General features: G+C 53.6%; 2 protein-coding genes across 4 annotated transcripts in view; one reads left to right on the top strand and one right to left on the bottom strand.

Annotated features, from left to right (window-relative positions):
• Positions 1-512: 512 nt before the first annotated feature.
• Ero1L (endoplasmic reticulum oxidoreductin-1-like protein) lies at positions 513-20,588 on the bottom strand. Of its 3 annotated transcripts, none has more exons than XM_037229641.1 (14): positions 20,385-20,588; positions 16,141-16,346; positions 15,771-15,890; positions 15,214-15,297; positions 11,864-11,932; positions 10,576-10,652; positions 9,913-10,107; positions 8,610-8,671; positions 7,572-7,589; positions 6,427-6,519; positions 3,687-3,951; positions 3,034-3,187; positions 2,614-2,756; positions 513-830 (listed from the first exon to the last, which is right to left on the bottom strand). In XM_037229641.1, the coding sequence occupies exons 2-14, from the start codon at positions 16,264-16,266 to the stop codon at positions 779-781; spliced, it is 1,458 nt and encodes a 485-aa protein (XP_037085536.1). In that variant the 5' UTR covers positions 16,267-16,346; positions 20,385-20,588; the 3' UTR covers positions 513-778. The 3 variants fall into 3 exon arrangements, with proteins under 3 accessions (XP_037085536.1, XP_037085543.1, XP_037085550.1); XM_037229648.1 differs by having other exon boundaries at positions 16,141-16,342; XM_037229655.1 differs by lacking the exon at positions 7,572-7,589 and having other exon boundaries at positions 20,385-20,586.
• An 851-nt stretch (positions 20,589-21,439) lies between these two features.
• LOC119101966 (uncharacterized) overlaps positions 21,440-23,232 on the top strand; it is a 30,268-nt gene continuing 28,475 nt past the window's right edge. The window contains exon 1 of the mRNA XM_037225374.1: positions 21,440-21,454. Within this exon, the coding sequence (XP_037081269.1) occupies positions 21,440-21,454 (15 nt within the window). The remainder of the gene's footprint in view (positions 21,455-23,232) is intronic.

Below are 23,232 nucleotides of genomic sequence, written 5' to 3'. Positions count from 1 at the left end.
GTGCCACATCATTCGACCCAGACCGATGTCCTTGTGTGGTTCAACGTTGGAGGGCCCGACCCGCCCTGGGCAGCGACGCCAGCCATCTCTGCACACAGTCGGACACCTCATGCCCCTGCCCCTCTCCTCCCCATCGTGCCCCTTGTCCTGGCGGCCAGCTGACGCGGCCTCCTGCTGTCACCACCGGCCGTTGGTGTATCACAACACCGTCATCTGGCGCCGCTCCGGCAGCGGCTCCGTCCGCGGTGCAGGGCAGCCCCCTCCCACTGCCATCAGGGAGCGCACGCCTCCCCCGCCTGGAAACGGGGGAGGCGTGCGCTCCCTGGAAAAAAACTGGAAACGTAACACGACGAAACAAAGCGAACAAGTAAAAACGAAAACAGGAGACCCCATAAAGCTTTTCGCTGTGACGGTCCCACCATCACAGCGATCCCACGCCAAGAAATGCAACTGTGCCACATCATTCGACCCAGACCGATGTCCTTGTGTGGTTCAACGTTGGAGGGGCCCGACCCGCCCTGGGCAGCGACGCCAGCCATCTCTGCACACAGTCGGACACCTCATGCCCCTGCCCCTCTCCTCCCCATCGTGCCCCTTGTCCTGGCGGCCAGCTGACGCGGCCTCCTGCTGTCACCACCGGCCGTTGGTGTATCACAACACCGTCATCTGGCGCCGCTCCGGCAGCGGCTCCGTCCGCGGTGCAGGGCAGCCCCCTCCCACTGCCATCAGGGAGCGCACGCCTCCCCCGCCACCTGGGCGCGGCCGCCGGGGCGCCGCATCACCTCTCCAGGTCCCGGAACTTCTCGAGGTTCCTCACGCTGGTGGAGAGTCTGCGGACGGGCTCAGGTGATCAGACGGAGCCACGCCGGCGCCGCAGGCCCCCGGCCAGCGCCAGGCCGCGAGTGGCGCCCACAAGCACACCCCAGGACGCCGGCAGCGTTTACCGGCACCCTTCACGGCCCCATACCGGCTTCACGCGAAGGCCCAAACGAGACCGGCGGAGTGTGTCCGGCCCGGCGATCGGAAGAGCCTGCGCACCCGTCATCGGCAACCTCAAGTGCCCGGCTGACCTCAAGTGCCCCCGAAATGGACCCATTCTAGACGGTGCGGGGGCGAGGGATTCCATTCACAGACAAATGTCAAGCGCGGCACGACGTTAAGGGCAGCTCCGAGTCCGCAGGTCAGTGTGATACGCTCGACTAAAACCTGTCAGCTGGGGAGCGTTACACACTAGTTTACGGAAGAACGGCGACATAGCTCTACGGCCCGCACTGTTCATGTTATGCCGCAAACAGCGAGACAAAATACCGTATCTACAACCACATCAGAGGTCGCACGCCAGGTCCGGACATATAAGATGTTGAATATTCACTGATATGAGGAGCACGCCAGGCTAGCCGCTCGAATGTCATTCTCAACGAATCGGAAAACATTTTCCGTCTCAGTGTATGGTGATAGCGGTAGAGCGTCGGTCTCCGCCCCTAGCGAGCGGAGGCCGACGCAGCGAGTTCGGGAAACAACTCACACGCCGGTTCGGCGCCCACCTGGAGGTGAAGTTTTTCAACCCCGTCGTGTTAATGGAGCATTGTTACGACGGGGTGGAAAAACTTCACCCAGCCGAACGGCTCATGACACTGCACGGCACGTTGAAATTGTCGGTAACCTTTGGCTCACAGATTGAAGCAAAGCTACCGCATCGTTCGGACTTCTTGTGCGGGGCGTCAGTTTCCAAGCAACACACTACGCTTCGCGAATATTCTGACTACAAAGCCACTCGTCGTCATTAGGGCTTTACGACGCACTCAGCTGCTGAGACTATATGGCGTCACCTGCCTCTCAGCCTAGCAGAAAGGGCGCGCACCGCGGGGAATCGACTACAAAGTCACTCAGGCGAAAACTTCGGGCGACTGAAAATAATAATGCAGTACGAATGCTTTCGCCACAAAGCCCTTCCAAACTCAGCCTCTCCGAGCCCGAGACACCTCAGAAGACCATTTGGAAAATCGGAAGCCTTCCGCGCTCGGACCCCAGATAACCTACATGAGGACTCAGGTCAATTCGGCGAAGTAAAATGCTCCTTTACACAGGGAAAATGCTTCTTTTCTCTTTTTATACAGACACCCCAAAAGCGAGCTAAAGCCTTTGACTTGGCCTGGGCCCCAGAGGGTTCCAGCGTCTAGGGGAAGAGAGGATGCCCCCAAGGAACCCACACGAGTACGTCACAGAGCACATGGGTGTGGTTTAATGGAAGTAATCCACCGATACCACCACAGAACATTTCCCTCAGCAACGACAAAAGCTGACAGCCTAAACTCTTCGCAAAAAGTGATGCACAATCCCTTGTTTGCTACCAGCAAGAATATTAACCATTAGAGAGCCTCATGCCGACACAAACGGGAACGAAAAACAACAGACAGCATGCACTAGAATAACTTTAAGACCAGTTCAGTCGCACGCATGAGTCGGATGCTGAGCCAACGAGTACCAGTTTACCTTGAATGGGCATATCATATTGGAGGTATGACTTGCTAATGAATCAAAACGGACTCATGCTGAGACAGCCACTTCTAAAGCTCTGCCTCCGCACGGCGAGACGACGGCTTGCATACGTACCTTGCAAAGGCGTTAAATAGCGCAACAATCTCATTCCTGGACAGCTGAAACTTCTGTCGCTTGGGCGAGCCCTCCTTAAACACGTCCGGATTGTCGAACTTGCCAGAGAACAGGATCTTCAGAGCCGTGCCTAAGCCCTGGGTCTGGAACGAAATCGGCACGTAAAGAACCAGCAGCGGGCCACGAGGAGGCAGCATGCCAACACGGACGTACACAACGCAGGCCGTAGCGCACTTGTAGATTGGACCCATTGAGTACAAATACACTCTGACAGACAACAATGTGCTGGCATGGGTGAAACACAACATATTCAAATCACTCGCGGCAACATTCAGGCCTTGCGCATCGCATACTCGTAACGACACGCCATACCACGATGACCCCCGACGCACCACCTGATGATGGAGGCACGCCACTGACCTGGAGCTTGCCCCAGAGCTTGCACTTCTCGCAGCCGACGCAGTCCATGATGCGCGAGATGTTGCGGAAGTGCTCGCGGAACTCGGTCTTAAGCTTGCGCGCCTCCTGGCCGCCGCGAAACAGCACCGACTCGTTGAAGTGACTCGGGAAGTCGCTGCCGGAAGGCGCCCCCGCTCAGTCCGGGGTGCGCAGGCCACAGCCTCTGGACCTCCAGGGTCAGTGTAGGGTCAACTGAGTGCCACCGGGGGCACGCTCGAGGTGCGGGGTGTAGAGTCGAGGTCGAGGCTAGGGGTGTGTCCGGTCGGAGGCCCTCTAGCCCGCGAGGGTCGGCCGGTCACCTGGGGCCGCGTGCCGCCAGGGGTCAGGTCATGATCGGCTGGGAGCGCGCGCGGCCGACTGGCTGTGCTGCGGCGTGGATCGCAGGCAAGCGCGGACCGAGCCGCTGAGCCGCTGCCAGGCCAGACCAGACTGCACCACCGTCCTCCGCGTCACCTCTCGAACAAGGTCAATCCAACACAACAGGCGTCAGAACATTACCCCCGCTACCCAAAGTTCCCGACGTCACGACGCTCTGAGACAGACATCCACTCCAGGCATCCATTCCCCGTTGCATGAGACGCCAGCGCCGCCGGGTCCGGCTCCGGTTTGCTCACCTGATGACGGGCAGGATGTCTCTGACCGCTTGGCGCACCTCGTCGTCCTCCTCGGCGTTGCCCGTAAAGTACTCGAGCTGCGTCAGATAGGGCGCCGCCTTGGCCAGCGCGCGCAGCTCCAGCAGGTACACGAAGTAGAGGTTCTTGAGGCGGCGAGGCCCGTGGCCGCCGGTCAGCTCCGGGTCGAATCGCCGGTGGAACTCGGCAGCGTTCGGGCCCCAGCGGGCCACCTCAGGCGCCAGCTGACCCAGACCGCGGCACCCCTCTGCGGGACGGGAGCGGTGTCACTGACGGGCCCCAGCGGGCCACCTCAGGCGCCAGCTGACCCAGACCGCGGCACCCCTCTGCGGGACGGGAGCGGTGTCACTGACGGGCCCCAGCGGGCCACCTCAGGCGTCAGCTGGCCCAGACCGCGGCGCCCCTCTGCGGGACGGGAGCGGTGTCACTGACGGGCCCCAGCGGGCCACCTCAGGCGTCAGCTGGCCCAGACCGCGGCGCCCCTCTGCGGGACGGGAGCGGTGTCACTGACGGGCCCCAGCGGGCCACCTCAGGCGCCAGCTGACCCAGACCGCGGCACCCCTCTGCGGGACGGGAGCGGTGTCACTGACGGACCCGCCGGACCATCGCGACCCCAGCTGATCCAGATCGCAGTCTACATCGCGACCCCAGCTGACCCAGGTCGCAGTCTACATCGCGACCCCAGCTGACCCAGATCGCAGTCTACATCGCGACCCCAGCTGACCCAGATCGCAGTCTACATCGCGACCCCAGCTGACCCAGGTCGCAGTCTACATCGCGACCCCAGCTGACCCAGGTCGCAGTCTACATCGCGACCCCAGCTGACCCAGATCGCAGTCTACATCGAGACCCCAGCTGACCCAGGTCGCAGTCTACATCGCGACCCCAGCTGACCCAGATCGCAGTCTACATCGCGACCCCAGCTGACCCAGGTCGCAGTCTACATCGCGACCCCAGCTGACCCAGGTCGCAGTCTACATCGCGACCCCAGCTGACCCAGATCGCAGTCTACATCGCGACCCCAGCTGACCCAGATCGCAGTCTACATCGAGAGCCCAGCTGACCCAGATCGCAGTCTACAATCGCGACCCCAGCTGACCCAGGTCGCAGTCTACATCGAGAGCCCCAGCTGACCCAGGTCGCAGTCTACATCGCGAGCCCAGCTGACCCAGGTCGCAGTCTACATCGAGAGCCCAGCTGACCCAGGTCGCAGTCTACATCGAGAGCCCAGCTGACCCAGATCGCAGTCTACGTCGAGAGAAGTGCATGAAATTACACACCTGTGTAGCTCCGATCATTGTGTCCACATCTGCCGCCCAACGTACTTGTCGCGATACTTGGGATGGGTTGAGAACATCAATCGCTTGAAATCTACGCAGTTCATCGACCGAAATTGCCGGGTCGGACCAGGCCCATTGGAAGCGGATTTCCAGTGTTACTTGTAAATTTGTTCGCGACACCACACGTAACTGGCCTCTTTGTATCATACAATCATGTAAGACTGACATTCCAAAGAACTGACGAGTTCTCTTAGTGCAGGTTCTCAAATGCGACCAGCTTCCTTCACTTAGGCCACACTATCTCTTCCATGATGGCACTCGAGCCTGCGGGTCTCAGTATCACCGTCATGATAGTCCTTACGTCCGCTTCGATCCCGCTGGTCCCACACGGCCCACGCCGCAACAATAATTTTGCTCATTACACACAGCACGGGATTACTAACGACTCACAACAACGATTTACAGCGATCCACGACTGAAAACACACATGCTCCTACGCAGTGATGGGCGACATCACTGTTCGAAGGGACGTGATACAAACGCCAAGTTACCAATGACGGTTGGGGCCACCCCTGGGCACTTAGTGGATACGAACAACTAGCCGGCAATCCATCTTTGACTCGTCATTCGTCCAGTGCCCGAACGCACGCTGGTAAAAGGTCTCATACGTTAAGGTGTCAAACAATGTCAGGTCAGTCTCATAGGCAAAGGTCTTACATAAGGTCCGAACACGGTCTCATAGGTCAAGGTGCCACAAAAGGTCGGGACAATGTCTCACAGGTCAAGGTCTCATACCGGGTCAGAATAAGGTATCATAGGTCAGGGTCTCATACAGTCAGAACAAGGTGTCATAGGCCAAGGTCTCATACAAGGTCAAGACAAGGTCTCATACGCGCGCAGAGGCCGGTGAAGGCAATCGACCTATACACGAGCAGAAAGCATATTTGGCCTTCGGACTGGGTTGTTGGGGTCGAGCAAGAGCGCTGGTGACTGAACCATTGGCACGAAATATGGGGTGATTTGAGAGCGCGAATATTCAAAGTCATGTAAAGGAAGATTTACTGATTTAGTAATTCAGACTAGGATGTTATGTCGACAAATGCCCTGGTGATCAAACCACTCAAATTACTTACATAACGATTACTTTCGCGACGACAAATGTTAAACGATTTGTTAAGACAAATTATGCTGATAGACAAAGACTGCATGCGCATTAGCCTGAAAAATACAAGGACACCTCGTAACGCAATTAACAATCTGATCGTTTACGGCGAAGGAATGATCAGCAAAAACGACCCATCCCAAAAATAATCGCAACTAGGGTGCTGCAGTTTCGCCGTCCAATCTTCCCATCCCCGACCGCAGGACGTCAGCTGAGCACGTCGCCGACAGGCACGCGCGCGCGCGCCCCTGCCCGCCCGCGTCAGCACCAGCCGACTGACCTGAGAGCAGGTACTCGCTGCAGAGATGGACGGTAATGCTGGTATGCAGGCCCGATATGGCCCTGTAGAACACGCGCTCCTCCAGACACAGGCCTGCGGCAGAGGCGGCGTCAGGGGCGGGGCGGGGCGGGGCGGGACGGGTCAGCCGCCGACATGGAGCACTGGCGGCCGCCACTGAGACCTGCACGTCCCGTCCTCATGCACCCAGAACGAAGGGCAGGTCAGGACGTCACCAACGGCGACGACACCGCACCCACACCGAGAACAGCACTCCGCCAACCCGTGTCGAAGGTGGGATGGTGACGGGCGCGGGGCGATGGGAGTGATTTGGTGGCGCAGATCAAGCAAGAGCGACAAAGCAGGCAAACTACGTAGCGTTACGTGCACTACAAGCCCGAATTCAAGCCGCTGACGACAGAGGTTCCGGCGCCACATACGTCCAGACAATGAACCAAACTGAACAAATAATGCGCCTAGTGCTTGCACTGAACCAGACAACTGACCGCCTCGCAACACCACATACGACGCCAATGATTTTCCATCTCATGCACCACTGAACGAATTGAGCAAGCCATTTTCTTCGACAACACCCATGCCCGCTAGAGCATGAAGAGACCTTCAAGTCTTAAGGTCACCTATTCACAAAATGAAATCAGTGTATAGGCTCTTCACGCTCGGACAGCGCTAAGATGCAAGTCATCCACGTGGCCGTAGCAAAGAGCCGTAACAGAGCCCGGAAAGTGACTGAGACAAACCGTACCACCTGTGACTTCCGGTGGAACATCCCATTAGGCACACCATGGCACGACACCGGCGTTCAGCTCACCAGAGATCGAGGAGCGATTGTGAATGCAGCCAGAGACCGAGCATGGAGAGGCACCAAACAGCCGGGGCAGGGAGGAACGGCACAGCAGGCGCGCACAGATGTTCACTCCGCGCCCGCAACCACGTCGCACCCAGCAGCCAAGCACTTACACAAGAACTCCACCCCACAGGCATAAAAGCACCGGAAAACGAATGCAGCTACGTGTGCACCCACGAGCAGAGCACAGAGCTACGCGGCCAGCACTGCAGCTAAATTTCCCGGGTGCCCAGGCGGGCCCAGCAGAGGCCCCGTCAGCAGGCGCTCGGGGTCGGCCACTCACCCATCAGGAAAGGGTCGGCTAGGTCAGAGAAAATCACGTCACTCGGGGCTCGGCGCGACGCGTTCAACACCAGCCCTAAGCAAAGGTCGGCATCACACCAGCGTGGCCGCAGCGGCAGCCATTACGATAACGTAAAGCAGCGGCGGCGGCGGCGGCGGGCACTGCGAGGATTGCAGGCCGGGCCCGCAGGAACAGGATGCAGTCATCGGGTAAGGCTTCGAAAATGGTTGGAAACACGGACAGTCGGCTCACACATAAAACAGCTGTCAGTGACACCCAGCGCGTCGATCTATACCGAAATACAGACCCAGTGCAATGGAGCTATACTTTGATCTCTACATGTACCCGCAGTGAAGGGACAGCGTGTACATCCATCATTAAAATGCACTTATAGTCAAGTAGCATTTAGGCGGCAACATGACAGAAGGCGCCATGTCATGTGTGCGAACGCATGTCATATCATACCATGTAATATGACACGTCACGTCATGTCTACGAAAGCCGCTCAACGTTCTGAACACGTATTCGGCGAGGCAACTCTGGCCAACGAGACACACGACAGATTTTTCAACGGCAAGTAGGCAGGCCGTCTCGCAGACGAGTCTGTGGGATTACCGTCGCAGCGGGGCACAGCTTGCTACAAAGGCCCGTGCTCCACCGCTCCAGCAAAAAACAAAACACAAAACGAAACAAAACAGTTCAACGGACGAATTTTGCCCGGAGAATGAAGGTGCCACGTGATGTGACACAGCAGCCGCCCTTTCAGCCTAACTCTCTCGGTCAAAGGCCAGCGGTCAATGGTGGCAAAAGGCCAATGGCCGTCGCGTACGAGCCTCGAAAGTGATATTTCTGGCACGCCAGTCCCCATGCCTGCCACAGAGCGGTCGGAATGGCCGACACTCTACGATCTGAACTCAGTGACGGAGAATTGGTTAAGTTCCGGAAAAAATATAGTGGAAAATCCGCAGATCACATTCTCAAGCACACAGGATGCGCTGTCAACAGCCCCTCTGTTGATCATTGTGCAATGCTACGTACCTCCGAGGTTTGACGCATCGACGATTGGGCCGTACTTGTTCTCGGGACTACTGACTTTCGGTCTGCGAAAATACGTCACAAATAAATCGGGAATTTATCGGGCATTATCGGGCGTTACAAGGAGCAGATATCAAATGTTCTCAAGCTAGGACTAACCACATGCATTTTTAGGTCGCATAAATCAAAATAAACCAATATTCAATATTCCGCTTCCAAATCTCGATTGCACAGTGACGGCGTCCACAAAATGTTCACATTATCACCAGCCGCAACGCATCCACAATGTATGCACACTCTGGACAGTCAACGCAGACCTTGGTGACCAGTGACAAACTGATCTGCTCCCCTGGACCCCGGTTGATCAGCTTCCCTGGACCCAGTTGATCTGCCTCCCAGGACCCGGTTGATCTGCTTCCCTGGACCCCTGTTGATCTGCTTCCCTGCGCCCAGTTGATCTGTTTCCTTGGACCCAGTTGGCCTACTTCCCTTTATCCAGTTGACCTGTTTCCCTGTTTCCAGTTGATCTGCTTCCCTGGATCCAGTTGACTTGTTTCCCAGGACCCAGTTGATCTGCTTTCCTGGACCCCTGTTGATTTGCTTCCCTGGACCCAGTTGATCTACTTCCCTGGACCCAGTTGTTCTGCTTCCCTATACCCAATTCGTTCGCGCAGCAGCCCTCACAGCTCCATCACGTTGCGAACATTGCAACGCGGTCTAACACACACACTGGACGAAGCACTGGCACTAAAAGCTTTGACCGGGCGCAACGAGCACGCTCCGCACGAAGGGGGCGGGGGCGGGGACACCGCATCTGCCCGTTGTCGTGCTCCCGACATGCACATGCAAGGGCACTAGAGTCACTTGATCACCACAGCCCGGCGGCGGTGCCAGCCGCCGCCGCCGCGTCGTGCCGGCCGGCGGCGGCGGACGCATATAGCCGCTCTCGAGCCGGCGGTTCTCGAGTGGCTCAGAGAGCGACTCGGAGACGCAGCCCGCCGAGCCCACGTGGCCTGTAGCCACGCGCCACGGCCGGACACCAGGCCCGACCGCAGCCGGCGACACGCCGCCGCTTACCAGCGACTCAAGCTCGTGATCCTCGACGGCCGACATACCGGCATCGTATGATGGTGATCATCACGACTGGCGATTAAGGGCGCACCGACAGCCGGGGGTTGTTCGGGCTCGTCTCTTCCATCACGCGGCCAAACCAATGCTCGTCCCTCTCTCCGGCACTCTTCCCTCGCTGTTCCCAGCTTCTCCCGCGCCCTCCCAGCGTCACCCTCGCTCCCTCCCTGCCACTCACTTGAAGCAGTTCTCGTCGTAGATGGCCGACCAGACGCGCGTGGAGGACACGCCCCGGTAGCCCGTGAACCGCTCCGGGTTCAGCAGCAGGTCCACGAACTGCATGTCGGCCGACGACTCGTCGTCCATGTCGCAGAAGCTGTCCAGCGCGTCGTCGTGCGCCGTCCAGTTGTCCAGGCGCCGCTGGCGAGACGCGCTGCAAAGCGCGGAACAACAGCAGTCGGCACACGACGGAACGGCAGTCGGCACAGCAGCTGGCACATGGCAGCACAGCAGTTTGCGCACAGCAGCGCAGTAGTCAGCATATGGCACGGCAGTTGTCACACGGCGTTTTCGAAACCGCCACGCGGCAGTCGGCACACCATGGCACAATAGTCGGCACACCGCAGCGCTGCGGCCTGCGAGTGAACGCAAAGCAGCAGGCGCATGGTAACACAGACAGCACAGCATCGGCTCACACAGAAGTAGGCACACAATGACAAAGCAGTCGGCATATGGCAACACGACAGCCCGCAGACAGGCGCGCACCGGACGGCGCAGAGGGACATGACGGTGAACACAGCAGTCGGCACAGCGGCGGGCAGGCAGGCACACGGACACAGCGGCCGACGTGCCGCGCAGTGCGCCACAGCAGGGTGGCCGGCAGTGCACCGCCAGCACGCACCTGATGGTGGTGTTGAGGTCACCCAGCGACTCGCCGTCGCAGCCCGCGTCCTCCGCCGTCTGGGCAGCTTCGGTGTACTGCAACACAACGGCACTGCTGCGCTGACCGGGCTCACGCGAGAATCCGGTCAAGAACGTGACGGCCACGGCGGGCAGGGAACCGCCTTGACCTCGCGCGGTCACGGCGAAAATGAGTCAACGTAACACGGGCAAAGCTAAATGCTGTGCACATCTGTAGGGTACAAACCGTTAGACCGAGACCAGCCCAGGGCCCGATCGGACTTGCGGAAATAATAGAACAGCGAAAGTGCGCAATTATTACGGGAAACCACGGCAGCGGAGCCAGCACGAAAACGAGTTTGTTTACACCTTGTAATCGGTATCACGCACTACGAATGTCTTTTCACCGCGTAAAATCTGAAAAATCCTATCAAACTGCATACACGCAGAACACTTCATTTGGAAGCAATGCTCCCCTTTCTGCTACGGGTTTAGACCATCCCCGCAGTGTGCCACCGACTGCTGTTGTCGTGCAGTAATGATTTCTGCGCTGCCACATCTCCGCGTGATCGGAATGAATACGCCTCACCCAAACGAACATGTCGAACAGATTAATTTGCCTGCTCCGCCATGGCTGATACAGTTCGAGGGCATGCGCAAATGCCGCCAAACACGCCCCTAAACGGCGGAGATTGTGTATGAGGTGAGACCGCCCAGCGCATCAGTGACCGTTCCGCGGCAGCCGTGTTCTACTCCGGGACAGTCAGGGTTGCGGCCATGTGCGCATGTAACCCACGATGTCTACAGGGGGAGAGGGGGGGGGGGGGCAGAGACATAAACCACAAGCGCGCCGCTGCACCCCACAGATCTAGGCAGGCGGCGGGTAAACCGCGGCCGTGGTAGGCGACCCCCTCGGGCGTCTCGTAAGGTCTCCGGTGTATCGGCAGAAGGGCTCCGCGGCAGGCTTACCAAGCACGCTTACGCGAGCCTGCTCGCTGGCGGGATTATCACCAGCTTACGACAAGGTCAGCTACATGGCCGGAGTCCAGAGAAAGCCATCCGGTCGAGACAGATGCTTCGGTTTCTGTCCGAGTCTTCCGCTATGGACCTTATTTGAACCTGCCATCAGCACGCTGATGGAAACATGCTTTCATGAACATTGGTTGACCTTACAAGGAAGTTTTCATCAATAATACGAGCCTGAAGATGGTCACACCAGACGTATGCATCGCGGCACGTATGCACGAAACGCATCAGTCACAAGGCGATTTTTTCCACGTTCAAAATACCTTGTAACTTGGCTTTTCTTCCGTCTTCGGTGCAGGTGCAGCAGCCTTTAAGCCGATGGGCACTTCCTCCTGTAACCAGAGTGAATCAGCAGGTCACCACACAGCAGAGTAGCTGCCACAGCTGCGAGGACGCTGCGACCCTCGCAAAATGATGCGGTGTTTAAACAGCGAGCTGGAAAATCCGTGCCTGCGGTTAAGGGCCACCAGCAGGCGTCGCCGCAGAATCACGTGTAACACGACCGGCGCGCCGCCAAATATCTCAAGGGCTTCATCGTGACGTCACTACGTCGGCGTGAGAGGTCGCAATAATGGTGTTATTTTTAGCCATACGAGTTGAAAAGTAACTCATGATAACTATGAATTGCACTTCATGAACTTCAAAGTTATCACAACCATATACCCCTCCATACCCCATTTAAGTGGAGAAGTCTATATCCGAACAAGAAATCAAACCAGCAAATCTCAAGACACCAAGCCAACGGCCCGAGACAACAGAATTCAGCAGTTATGTTTCTGACATCGCCGGTGTTCACAGATCGCTGTCATCATATCTGTTCCCCAGTAGTTCCGTAACATGTCATAGCTAGCACACAGTTAGGAAAATGTGTTGAGATGACAGCATTCCGAGCTTTATATACTAAGCGTAGTATTGTGACTCCCCTCACCGGCTAAGTTTGCAGCTAAATATCTGACATCAAATCATCATGGCGTCACGTGTCGTCCCGCCAATGCTCCTATAAAAGCGGTTGGTAAATCAAGGCCCCCACCAGTGATTCGCGTGATACAAAATTGCATGAGCAAGCTGACGCGCATCGATATTTTTCAGACGAGACGTCATAACTGCGCAACGCACTTCAAAATATGAGTACGTCTTCCAGCCAAAACGCTATGCTCCTACGCCCATGCATTTCGAACTGCAAAGCTACGAAGAGCACCGGGTAGGCTGGGTGGGCTCGACCAGTCATTCAAGCAAGAATCCCTTTATTTTGTAAAAGTGTAGCGAGTTGCTCCGTAGTTTCCCTGACAACAATTTGACGGCAACAGCCCGTTATTTGATGCCCACATCCGACCGTTCCATGCCACCGCTGTCAGGCACAGCCCAACATGCTGTATTTGGGCAATGTAGAAGTAGACCTCGATAACCGGCCCCCCACAATTCTTCTCATACCCTTTTTGTCAGACTACCCGGCATTGAAAAACTTCCTGCACAAAACTTCCCGTGCCCTTATTGCAGCAGACTATTGCATCAGATGACCGCGCGAGCACCTGCCGCGCCACACCTTGCACATGCAATGCAACCAAGACACTAGTCGGAAACGCAACCATGCTCCTGCTAGGCGCCGGGAAGCGGTTGGAGTATCCGCTTTCAGGCCCCGATTGGCAGCCCGTGCTCGAACCCTGCCATGATACCGCATTGCTTGATTACCAACGAGTATTTACTACCTCGCAACGAACAGTGCGCCAAATATGCAAGGCCCGCGCGCTGTTTGCACGGGCTTTGCAGATGCAACGGACCTGAAATGAAAGATCACACCTGCAAGTCTCTGCTGACAATCGCTAACGCTCAGAGGCAAGGCGCAGAATTGACGAGAGCAGGGTGACGAAAGTGCAATGCAAGCACAACCGATTACGGGAAATCGTATCACTTATATGACTGTGGGCTGATAGCACTCCCAATGCTTCCGTGCACACGAGGGCGCCAGACAGCAGCATGCGTCGTGCACCAGTTCCATGTTTCGGGTAGCTCACAAGCACATACCACGGTAACGCGGAGGTTGCAGTTCTAGGCGATAATGTTTTCACACATTGCACGCATACGCCCAAAAAGGCGACGTAAAACCCCGCCATCACGACGGTCTGACCACGTCCCCGCGGTCCGCGCACAGGCACGGCGAGAGGCGCGAACTTGCTCCGGGCAAGATGCGGCCGACTCCACGACCGGCACAGGGCTGACCATTGACCCAGCGCCGACGAAGCGGGTCACCACTGTCGCGGCCTCAATTCGCGTGCATGGCCTGACATAGTGGGGGAACGCAGCCGTCCTCGTCTTCGTCCCCGTCCTCGTCCCCTTCCCCGTCCCCGTCCCCGTCCCCGTCCCCGTCCCCGTCCCCGTCTCCATCCCCATCCCCTTCCCCAGGGCCAGCAAACGCGGACCCCTGACCACCTGCGCGGTGCACCTGTAGCACACCACCGACCATAATGGTCACCGCGAAGGTCAACAGCCGTCTGCCGAGCGGCGCCAGGGCAACACCTCGTACCGGCAGCGGCGCCAGGGCAGCACCCCGTACCGGCAGCGGCACTAGGGCAACCCCCGTACCGGCAGCGGCACCAGGGCAACCCCCGTACCGGTAGCGGCATCAGGGCAACCCCCGTACCGGCAGCAGCACCAGTTCAATCCCCGTACCGGCAGCGGCACCAGGGCAGCACCCCGTACCGGCACCAGGGCAGCACCCCGTACCGGTAGCGGCACCAGGGCAACCCCCGTACCAGCAGCGGCACCAGGGCAACCCCCGTGCCGACAGCGACATCAGGGCTACCCCCGTACCGGCAGCGGCACCAGGGCAACACCCCGTACCGGCAGCAGCACAGTGCTCATAACGTACTGGCATTCCTCTTGGCAGCAGAAACGATTTACACGACAGTTGCGAACCCCACCTACTGGAAAAACTCACTTACTGCGGTCTGCAAATGCAGCTCAAATAGCCATACCGCGTCGCGTATACATGGCTAGAAAGCTCGAGAAAACGGGACCACTGCGGGGCTATGGATCGCAACGAGCCACACCGCAATACAGAGCTCGCACTGTAGATGACCTTTGTGTATAAGCAGTTCAGGCAACCCATAGCAGCAGAGCAAGATTCCAAAGTGAGGCCAGTGAGCAGTTCGAACGTTTTTCCGGTATGGCGTCACATTTTCCCGATCCGGGATAAGAACACTCAAATTTCGCTGCGCTGTTGATTTCGCTGAAGAACCACATGGAAAGTCTCCCGCCCATCCCCCAAAAACAAAAGTTTCAGTATTTGGCGCGTGCGTGTTGCTGGTCTACGAGGCCAGGGAGCATGCTCAGTGATGAGCCGTTATCGCACCTCAGTTACATCCGGTTGTTCCAACGGCGCGGGCGATGCCGTACAGTCCGGCAACCACCGAGCACGCTCGATAGCTAGTCCCCCTCCCCCACCCCGCTCTCTGGCACCGCACTGCATGGCGAATTATTTTTTTTGACAGCTGGGGTAAGTGCCCTCGAAAAGCCAGCTAGCCCGGGAAGAGTAGCTGGCTGGCGGCGCCAGCCGTGCCCCCGCCAGCCAGTGACCGGCCGGGGGCGGCGGCGCAGGGCGAGCGGCGCTCCTCACCTCGGCGCAGCACCGGACGCGGCAGGTAGTCTGCGAGCAGCTACCGTCATCCTCCCAGAACGGACACTGGCGCCGCAGGTTCACCTGCCGACACGACAAGCGTCAGTGGCTCGCCGGCGACAAGACGTCGGGTGACGGGCGGCGGGCCGGCTAGAGCGCACCGAGTGACGCCTCCAAGCTGACCTCCCAACAAAGCACCTCTCAACAGCTTTTAACCAACAGTGGTCCTAGAACAAAAAGTGAACCTACGGCAATCAGTGGTTCGACCTGAACGAAAACCAGCTCTTCGACGATGGACAGAGGGCCTGTAACTGTCAGCAACCAGAACCCAATCACGCCTGATCAAAACGAAAAAAACAACAACAGGTCCCAACCAATAAAAAGAAACCAGCTAAAAGTTTGCCCATGACACCAACAACCACAAAAGCAACAGGGCACCAAATATGCAGAAACGCTTGGGGAGACCGACACACATGCTCCACACACACCACACAACATCTGGCTTCATATCCAGAAGTTCCACTTAACTGCACATCAATACCTCTGCAGGCCCTCACCTTGTAAAAACGAAAGAAATCCTTGACTAGCAGCGACTGCAGCCGAGGGAAGATCTTGACATTGTTGAAGAAGTCAACGGTGTCCACATTACACTCACAGTCGTCCACCTGGCCTTCCAGCTACCCGAAAACACACAAAAACAACGTGTAAGCACATACCAATCATTACGGCAAGACATCGCCAAGGCGTGCCACGCTGCTCCCATTTCCACAATGTTTCGGGTGCGAGTTCGACTTCCGATCGTGATGCGTCTCCCCAGCACTACCATAGCCAGCGCAGTCACTGGCGCTCCACGACAGGGTGTGCGACCGCGTGCGTCGTATTCCTTCGTTAAGCACACCGGGCGGCCGGCGGCCGGCGGCACCTCACCTGGCAGAAGCAGCGGTCCAGCGCCGACCGATCGACGGCCGGCGGCGCCGGGCCGAAGCTGAACTGGCCGGCACCGGTCGCCGACGCCAGCAGCAGCGCCAGCAGCAGCAGGCAGCGGCGCCACATGACAGCGGGGCTCGGCGCGCGGTTGCAGTCTCGGCCGCCGTTCACCACTGAGCTCGGCTGGCTGGCCCGCCGGCAGCTGCCTGGTGCCGGGGGTTGCGTCAGTTTCAAGAGACGTGGCGACTATACGCCGGGCGGATGGCGGCGGCAGCGGGGGTGAGGGGGGGGGGGGACGGGGAGGGTGTTGCGTCATCAGCCGTGCGTGGGACGAGCCGACCGGCCATGCCAGGTAAACCCGTCGTGCGGCCCTCCCCATCACAGGTGGACTCTCTCAGAGCCAGCTCGGCTGACTCAACAGTAGAAGAGGCATGCGACGTCGTTTTCGCTTCGTAGTGAATAGGAAAACGCGAGCACCAAGACAAAAATTGATGACTGCGGATAGTATATGGATAAGAGTGTGAAAGCAACCAGATACACACACCACTTGTCATTAGATTATGTACTGTACATCATACAAGCTGCATCACATCATGCTACTTTAAGTCTGCTATGGACAGAGTAACTTTTGTTGTCAACATACAAGTTAAAATGGTTTATTAAAAAAATGAAATGTTTTTTCTCATCAAGCCTGCCTACATGCCATGTGCAGTTATCACATTTTACTTTGTCATGTACTCTAAGATATCTAAATGATAACGACAAAACATTATAGATATATTATGATGTCACACTTGTTCTTAACAACACAAAACCAGTGTGGCTAAGCAAGAAAAGCAAGGGAAAAATTGTTTGGTACCACTTGTCCTTCCATTAAAAAGAACAGCTAAGCCAGCACCACATGTACCTGGGCACCCCAACCTTCCATCATACAAATGAAGTGGTGGCTGACGGCTTGCTCACTGGCTTGAAATCCAAAACATTACTGAGATAAAGTCATCAGACATAAATACAAGCAAAACTTAGAGGACAACTGCCAGTGCCCTGGCTTGACATAAGATGCATCACTGATATAAAGCCATCAGATATCAAGATGCACAAGAACTGTTAATCACCATGCCATCAAACATAAAAGTACTCCTTTTGCTATTCTCTTATTTTTAAACAACAAACAATATCTTATCACTAAAATGGAAGTGCTGCACTTCCATGGCAGCAAAGTATACAATATATACACAAACATATATACACACACACACACACACACACACACACACACACACACACACACACACACACACACCACACACACACACACACACACACACACACACACACACACACACACACACACACCACACACACACACACACACACACACACACCACACACACACACACACACACACACCCCCACACCACACACACACACACACCACACCACACACACACACACACACACCACACACACACACACACACACACACCACACACACACACACACACACACACCACACACCACACACACACACACACACACACACCACAACACACACACACACACACACACACACACACCACACACACACACACACACACACACACACACACACACCACACAACACACACACACACACCACACACAACACACACACACACACACCACACACACACACACACACACACACACACACACACACACACACACACACACACACACACACACACACACACAACACACACACACACACCACACACACCCACACACACACACACACACACACACCACACACACACACACACACACACACACACACACACACACACACACACACACACACACACACACCACACACACACACACACACACACACACACACACACACACACACACACACACACACACACACACACACACACACACACACACACACACACACACACACACACACACACACACACACACACACACACACACACACACACACACACACACACACACACACACACACACACACACACACACACACACACACACACACACACACACACAACACACACACACACATATATATATAATATGTGTGTGTGTGTGTGTGTGTGTGTGTGTGTGTGTGTGTGTGTGTGTGTGTGTGTGTGTGTGTGTGTGTGTGTGGTGTGTAATAAGACAATAAGATCAAAAGATGTAACTGATCTGTGGGCAAACATTCTGTTCACAAACACTGAAGGACATGAAAAGCTTAACTGTGCTTTGTAGTTGAAAGACAAACTACAGTATTGTGCTACTGCTGACAGCACATTGACTGCTCAGTCACTATCAATGCAAGTGCAAAATCAAGAATGCATTAATGCAGGTAGAGGATGGCATGAGGATCTCATGCAATGCTGGGTTTGCAGCAGGCAGATTCCATAGGACCTAGCATATCAAGCACCTAGGCACATAAGCAGTAGTAGGTGGTGCGCTGTGCAAACAATGTGGCAGAAGAAAACAAATTATTGGCCTCTTCACAGGCACACTGTCAAATTTTCCTGTTGGTGGCAAATATGATTTTTTCTTGGAATTCCTGCAAATTTTTATCAAACTCCGCCACCTTCATGCAGCATCTGTTATCTATGGTATGCTGCCTAGCTTGGCTGGGAAGGGGAGGGGATGGTGCCAGTGTCCCCCACTGGCTATACCACAGCACATTAGTGGATGCAAGCTATATAGTGTAGTTTTGAAGGAGCATTCCCTTCATGAACAAGTTGTTACATGCATGGGAGTTTTTGATAACCATTTTGTCTGTCTGTTCATATCTAAATTTTTTGCATAGCCTGGTAAGCATTATATATATATATATATATATATATATATATATATATATATATATATATATATATATATATATATATATATATATATATATATATATATATATATATATGTATCTCCCTCTCCCTCTCCCTCTCCCTCTCCTAATCACATCAATCACATAAATCACATTAATCACATTAATCACATCACACAATCACATCACAGCATATGATGTGGGCATTGTGGGATGAACAATGTAGTCTTCCCACGTCATGGAGGTAACAGGGCTGGAACAATATAGCTTCCCATGTCATGGGAAACCACCTTGTGATGAACAATGCAGTTTCCTATGTCATGGAGGTAACAGAGAGGGAGGAGAGACACATACCATACAGAAAGCCTCACATTTGGCAAAACTTGCCAATGATGTGGCACCATGAATGGCTGGGAGGTAAAAGCAGCCTGTTGGTGTTTCATGATTTGGTTGTCAAACTAGCATATTCATATTATAATTGATGGCCTTGGTTGATCTCACACAAGACTCATTGGGTTAAATCATACCATGATATTACCAAATTTCATTATCACATAAGGGCAAGGTCAAATCTCAATATCACATAGTTGTTTTGTTTCTAAAGTTTCAGACACAGATGGCTTTGGCATTAATAAAATATTAATTTGTACCCATTTATTTATTACAGATAGACATAACCAATCATTCCAGTTAGAAACTTACAGGGCCATTGTACATAACCTCTGATGGTGGTGAAGTCTGGCCCTATACAGTGCAGCTGGTGCACTACTACAATAACAAGTGATAACAACCCACTGCATTCAATAAATTCTGTTAAAGAAGTGAAAAAGCAAAAAAAAAAAAAAGTCCAGACCAGCTGCAACCAGAAGCAAAATTGTCATACACACCCCAAAATCATTGTCAAACTTAAGCTACTGATCTGACCAAACATTGAAAAGATCCACAGGCTGCTGATCAAATGAATAACCTGTCTGATGCCAAAAAATTATTTGGCAGTTCCCAAAAGCCAGTGAGCATTTAATTTTCATCTCCCAGACACTTACAAACTTACAGGGCAACTCTACATGCATGGTATCTATATGCATGGACATCATACACATCAAACCTACATCCCCAGCATACCTACTTGGTGCAGCTCTCCTTCCTGCTGTGCTTGTCACACCTACCAAAGCACAAAAAAGATACTGGCGTCTGTCTCTGTGTTTGAATGTCCTAACGAAGCATCGACTTCACGAAGCTCTAACCAAGCATTTAACGACACGTCAGCGGTCTGCTGATGCCTCACATCCAATCTCAGCAAGGTGCGGGGCCTAATGAAACTCCACGGAACCCCAAGTCCATCAGCTATCAACATAGCCTACCGTCCCACAAATGACTAACGAAGCATGTCAGCCAGACCCTATAACATGCCACCTACCCTTGTCACCGACCGCAGCAACCACCCGGAACCCCAGACGCAACCGCAAAACATATGCACGCGACGGCTACCACCTCGCACGGCACGCGTGTTTTGTTTTGTTAGCATAAATGAGCGTAACTAGCGGAAAGCCGGGAAAATCTAGCGATAAATGAGAAATCCAGATACTTCGCGAAATGTCATGGCGAATAAAGAATAGAGAATAGTGTGATTTGCACGTTGCATACATACATAGAACTACGAAATAAAACGCTTTGTCTAGAGTAAGCTTACTGCTTTCCACTCAAGAGGATGTCATAGTTTTGTTTAAGAATAGAACGTGCATGTGCATCAGGAAAACTTGATAGGTACTCAATTCTAGCGCATAGTTGACGTTTTAATGTTTTGCGCCGGACAGCATAAGCTGGGTTAACGTTATCGCTGCCTGTCCTTATGCAGGAAGTAGATTCCCCCTTAGGTTACGCTAGGTCCTTCGAGGGGAAAAAAGAGGCCTTGCATTGGCCCACCAAAATAAAAAACGCCCCCTTTTTGTATTTCACCTTGGACTATTAAACGGCCCTGGTTTTCGCAACTTTTCCAATCACTGATGCCAGACTGACATGCTATTTTCAGCTAAAGACCTGGATCCTTCTTTATAACGAGCTGGTAGTGGGCTTACTATGTTGGTAAGGCTGGTGTGCCCCACCAGCTTCAGGTTGTTGCTGCTCCCACTGTTACAACACCTGCCATGTCATTACATCCACAGGTCAGGCTGGGCTGCAGTTGCAAGTCTACCCCCAGTGTGACAGCATTTGGTTTGGGTTCTTGGTGGGTACTTGGCTGTTGGGGCTGAGCAGCCACTGCCCAGCACCCTCATTCCTTGTGTCAATTGCTGTGTGTCCCTCGCCATGGCATCATGAACACCCTGTATAATTGAGTGCAGTCTTTGCACTATTGTTGTGATGTATACCAGACAGTTAAGTGCTGTCTGCTTCATTAGGCCTTTCATGTGACCTCCAGTTTGGATTCTGAATTGTTTATGCAAATGCAATCACTTCACTAAAATGTGATCCAGCATGCCCAAGGATCAGGTAAGTTCATGCCCTATGTTATTGTATTGAATGTTAAGTAGCTACATGGATATCATCTGTGTCTGGCAGGACATGTTTCTTCTTCCTGGTCCTTGCATGTTCCCAGTGTGCTTCCTCCAGTCTCCTGTGATCCACTATGGTGATTGAAACCTGATCTGTACATGCTCAGCCAGCAGAGTTGTGCAGTAGCTCATCTGTACCACTCCTCATTTATTGGCCTGTTGAGAACTGATGCTTTCAGTTATAACAGATGACTGTGCTGCATGAGATGAGATACATTAGGGATATTCATGAGATCCTGATACATTCCAGCTGCTGCATATTCAGGATTGTTTTGATTTGCAAACATAGATATATAACCAGTGTTGGAAATTCCAAAAATTTCTGGGTGCAGTAGTACACATTTTCTATAGTGGAGTACAAAGCTATCCAAGTACTGTGGGTCATTACAGCTTTATTTAGGTTATCTTTGAGAGATAATAGTACATTGGGTAGCACTCAACAAAAACACCACTTTTCTTTACAGCAATTCTTGTAAACATACTTTAAATGAAAGGAAACATCAGTATTAAACATGGCACACTGCAACAACACAGTCTCATACTCTGTATTATGAAACACATATGCATATACATTGGTTTGCAATTTAAGAAATGCTCTGTGTATACATGCTTCAAAATGGAGGATAATTACCCATCAGGCTTGTACACTCTCCAAAATGGAGGGTGGCTACATGCTGGGCTTGAGGGTGGCTACATGCCGAGCCAGTCACTCTGCTGACTCCGGCGGATAATACAAGGTATTAATGGGTTTTGATACAATTTAACCGATATCATTGAGAAATATGATGATTCATGTTGCAATTGATCGATGTTTTTGTCCTCATTAACCCTTCTCCTTAATTTGCTGAGCCAAAGTTATAGGTTCATGTTACTCTGGTGTCCTGGTGTTTTTTGTCGGAGTAAGATGGGTGTCTCCGAGCAGTTTTTGTGCCATTTATAGCAACTTTTTTCGACTTTAAGGGTATTTTTGTAAAGCCTGAACTACCTGCTTTAATTTCACACCCTTAAGTGACAAATTTAACGCGGTTTAAATCCGCAGCTGCCGTGACATTTTTGTACTCCGGTTACCAGGAAGTGGCTAAAAATCCAACCACATGGCGGTTCTGGATGAGTACAAATAAGTCCATCTTCATAATCGTGATGCCCATCTCTGTACAGCTTCCCTCCAGATGTTTACAAATCTGTTCAAAGCATGGGTGCGAGCGGAATATTCATGCTCTTGACAAATCAGTCACGAGGAGACGAATCATTATAACCAATTGGAGAGTTTTGCTATGCTCAACCTCCAACCTGAGCCGGGAGGCGGGCGCGAGCCGCTGGACAGTTGAGACGTTTCCGACGCTGAATTGCGAGTGATTCTATTATTTACAATACCATGACACAGTGGAGGCGCATGGGAAGGCGGCCGTCTGCGGTAGGTGATTGGGCGTGCAGCTTTCTATGAATGTTCGTTGCTTCCCTGGCAGTTAATGCGTCATAACGGTAACACAACGGTATCAAATAACGGTTCGTCGTCAATGGTAGGTTAAGTCATGCTCATGTTTGAGTTGGTTTGCGTAGGGCATAGGAAGTGATAGCTTTGCTAATCTACGGATCGGTGCGATCCTGGTACTCGCTTCTCATTTTCGGGTATTGTTCAAAGGCGGTTCCATTCAACATTCACATGGTTTATTTTTCACATTTCCATACATGGTTTATCATGTACCTAGGTGGCAA

This window comes from Pollicipes pollicipes, unplaced genomic scaffold (genome assembly GCF_011947565.3).
Source record: "Pollicipes pollicipes isolate AB1234 unplaced genomic scaffold, Ppol_2.1 Scaffold_2555;HRSCAF=2994_pilon_pilon_pilon, whole genome shotgun sequence".
NCBI classification, from domain to species: domain Eukaryota; kingdom Metazoa; phylum Arthropoda; class Thecostraca; order Pollicipedomorpha; family Pollicipedidae; genus Pollicipes; species Pollicipes pollicipes.
Note: the sequence above shows the minus strand (reverse complement) of the source record. Positions and strands in the feature narration are given on the sequence as shown.

Coding starts and splice junctions, on each gene's coding strand:
- Ero1L (XM_037229641.1), bottom strand. CDS start 16,266: ATGTGGCGCCGCTGCCTGCTGCTGCTGGCGCTGCTGCTGGCGTCGGCG. Junction 15,298..15,770: donor ATTTCTTTCGTTTTTACAAG/GTGAGGGCCTGC, acceptor TCGTGTCGGCAG/GTGAACCTGCGGCGCCAGTG. Junction 11,933..15,213: donor GCGTCCGGTGCTGCGCCGAG/GTGAGGAGCGCC, acceptor CTCTGGTTACAG/GAGGAAGTGCCCATCGGCTT.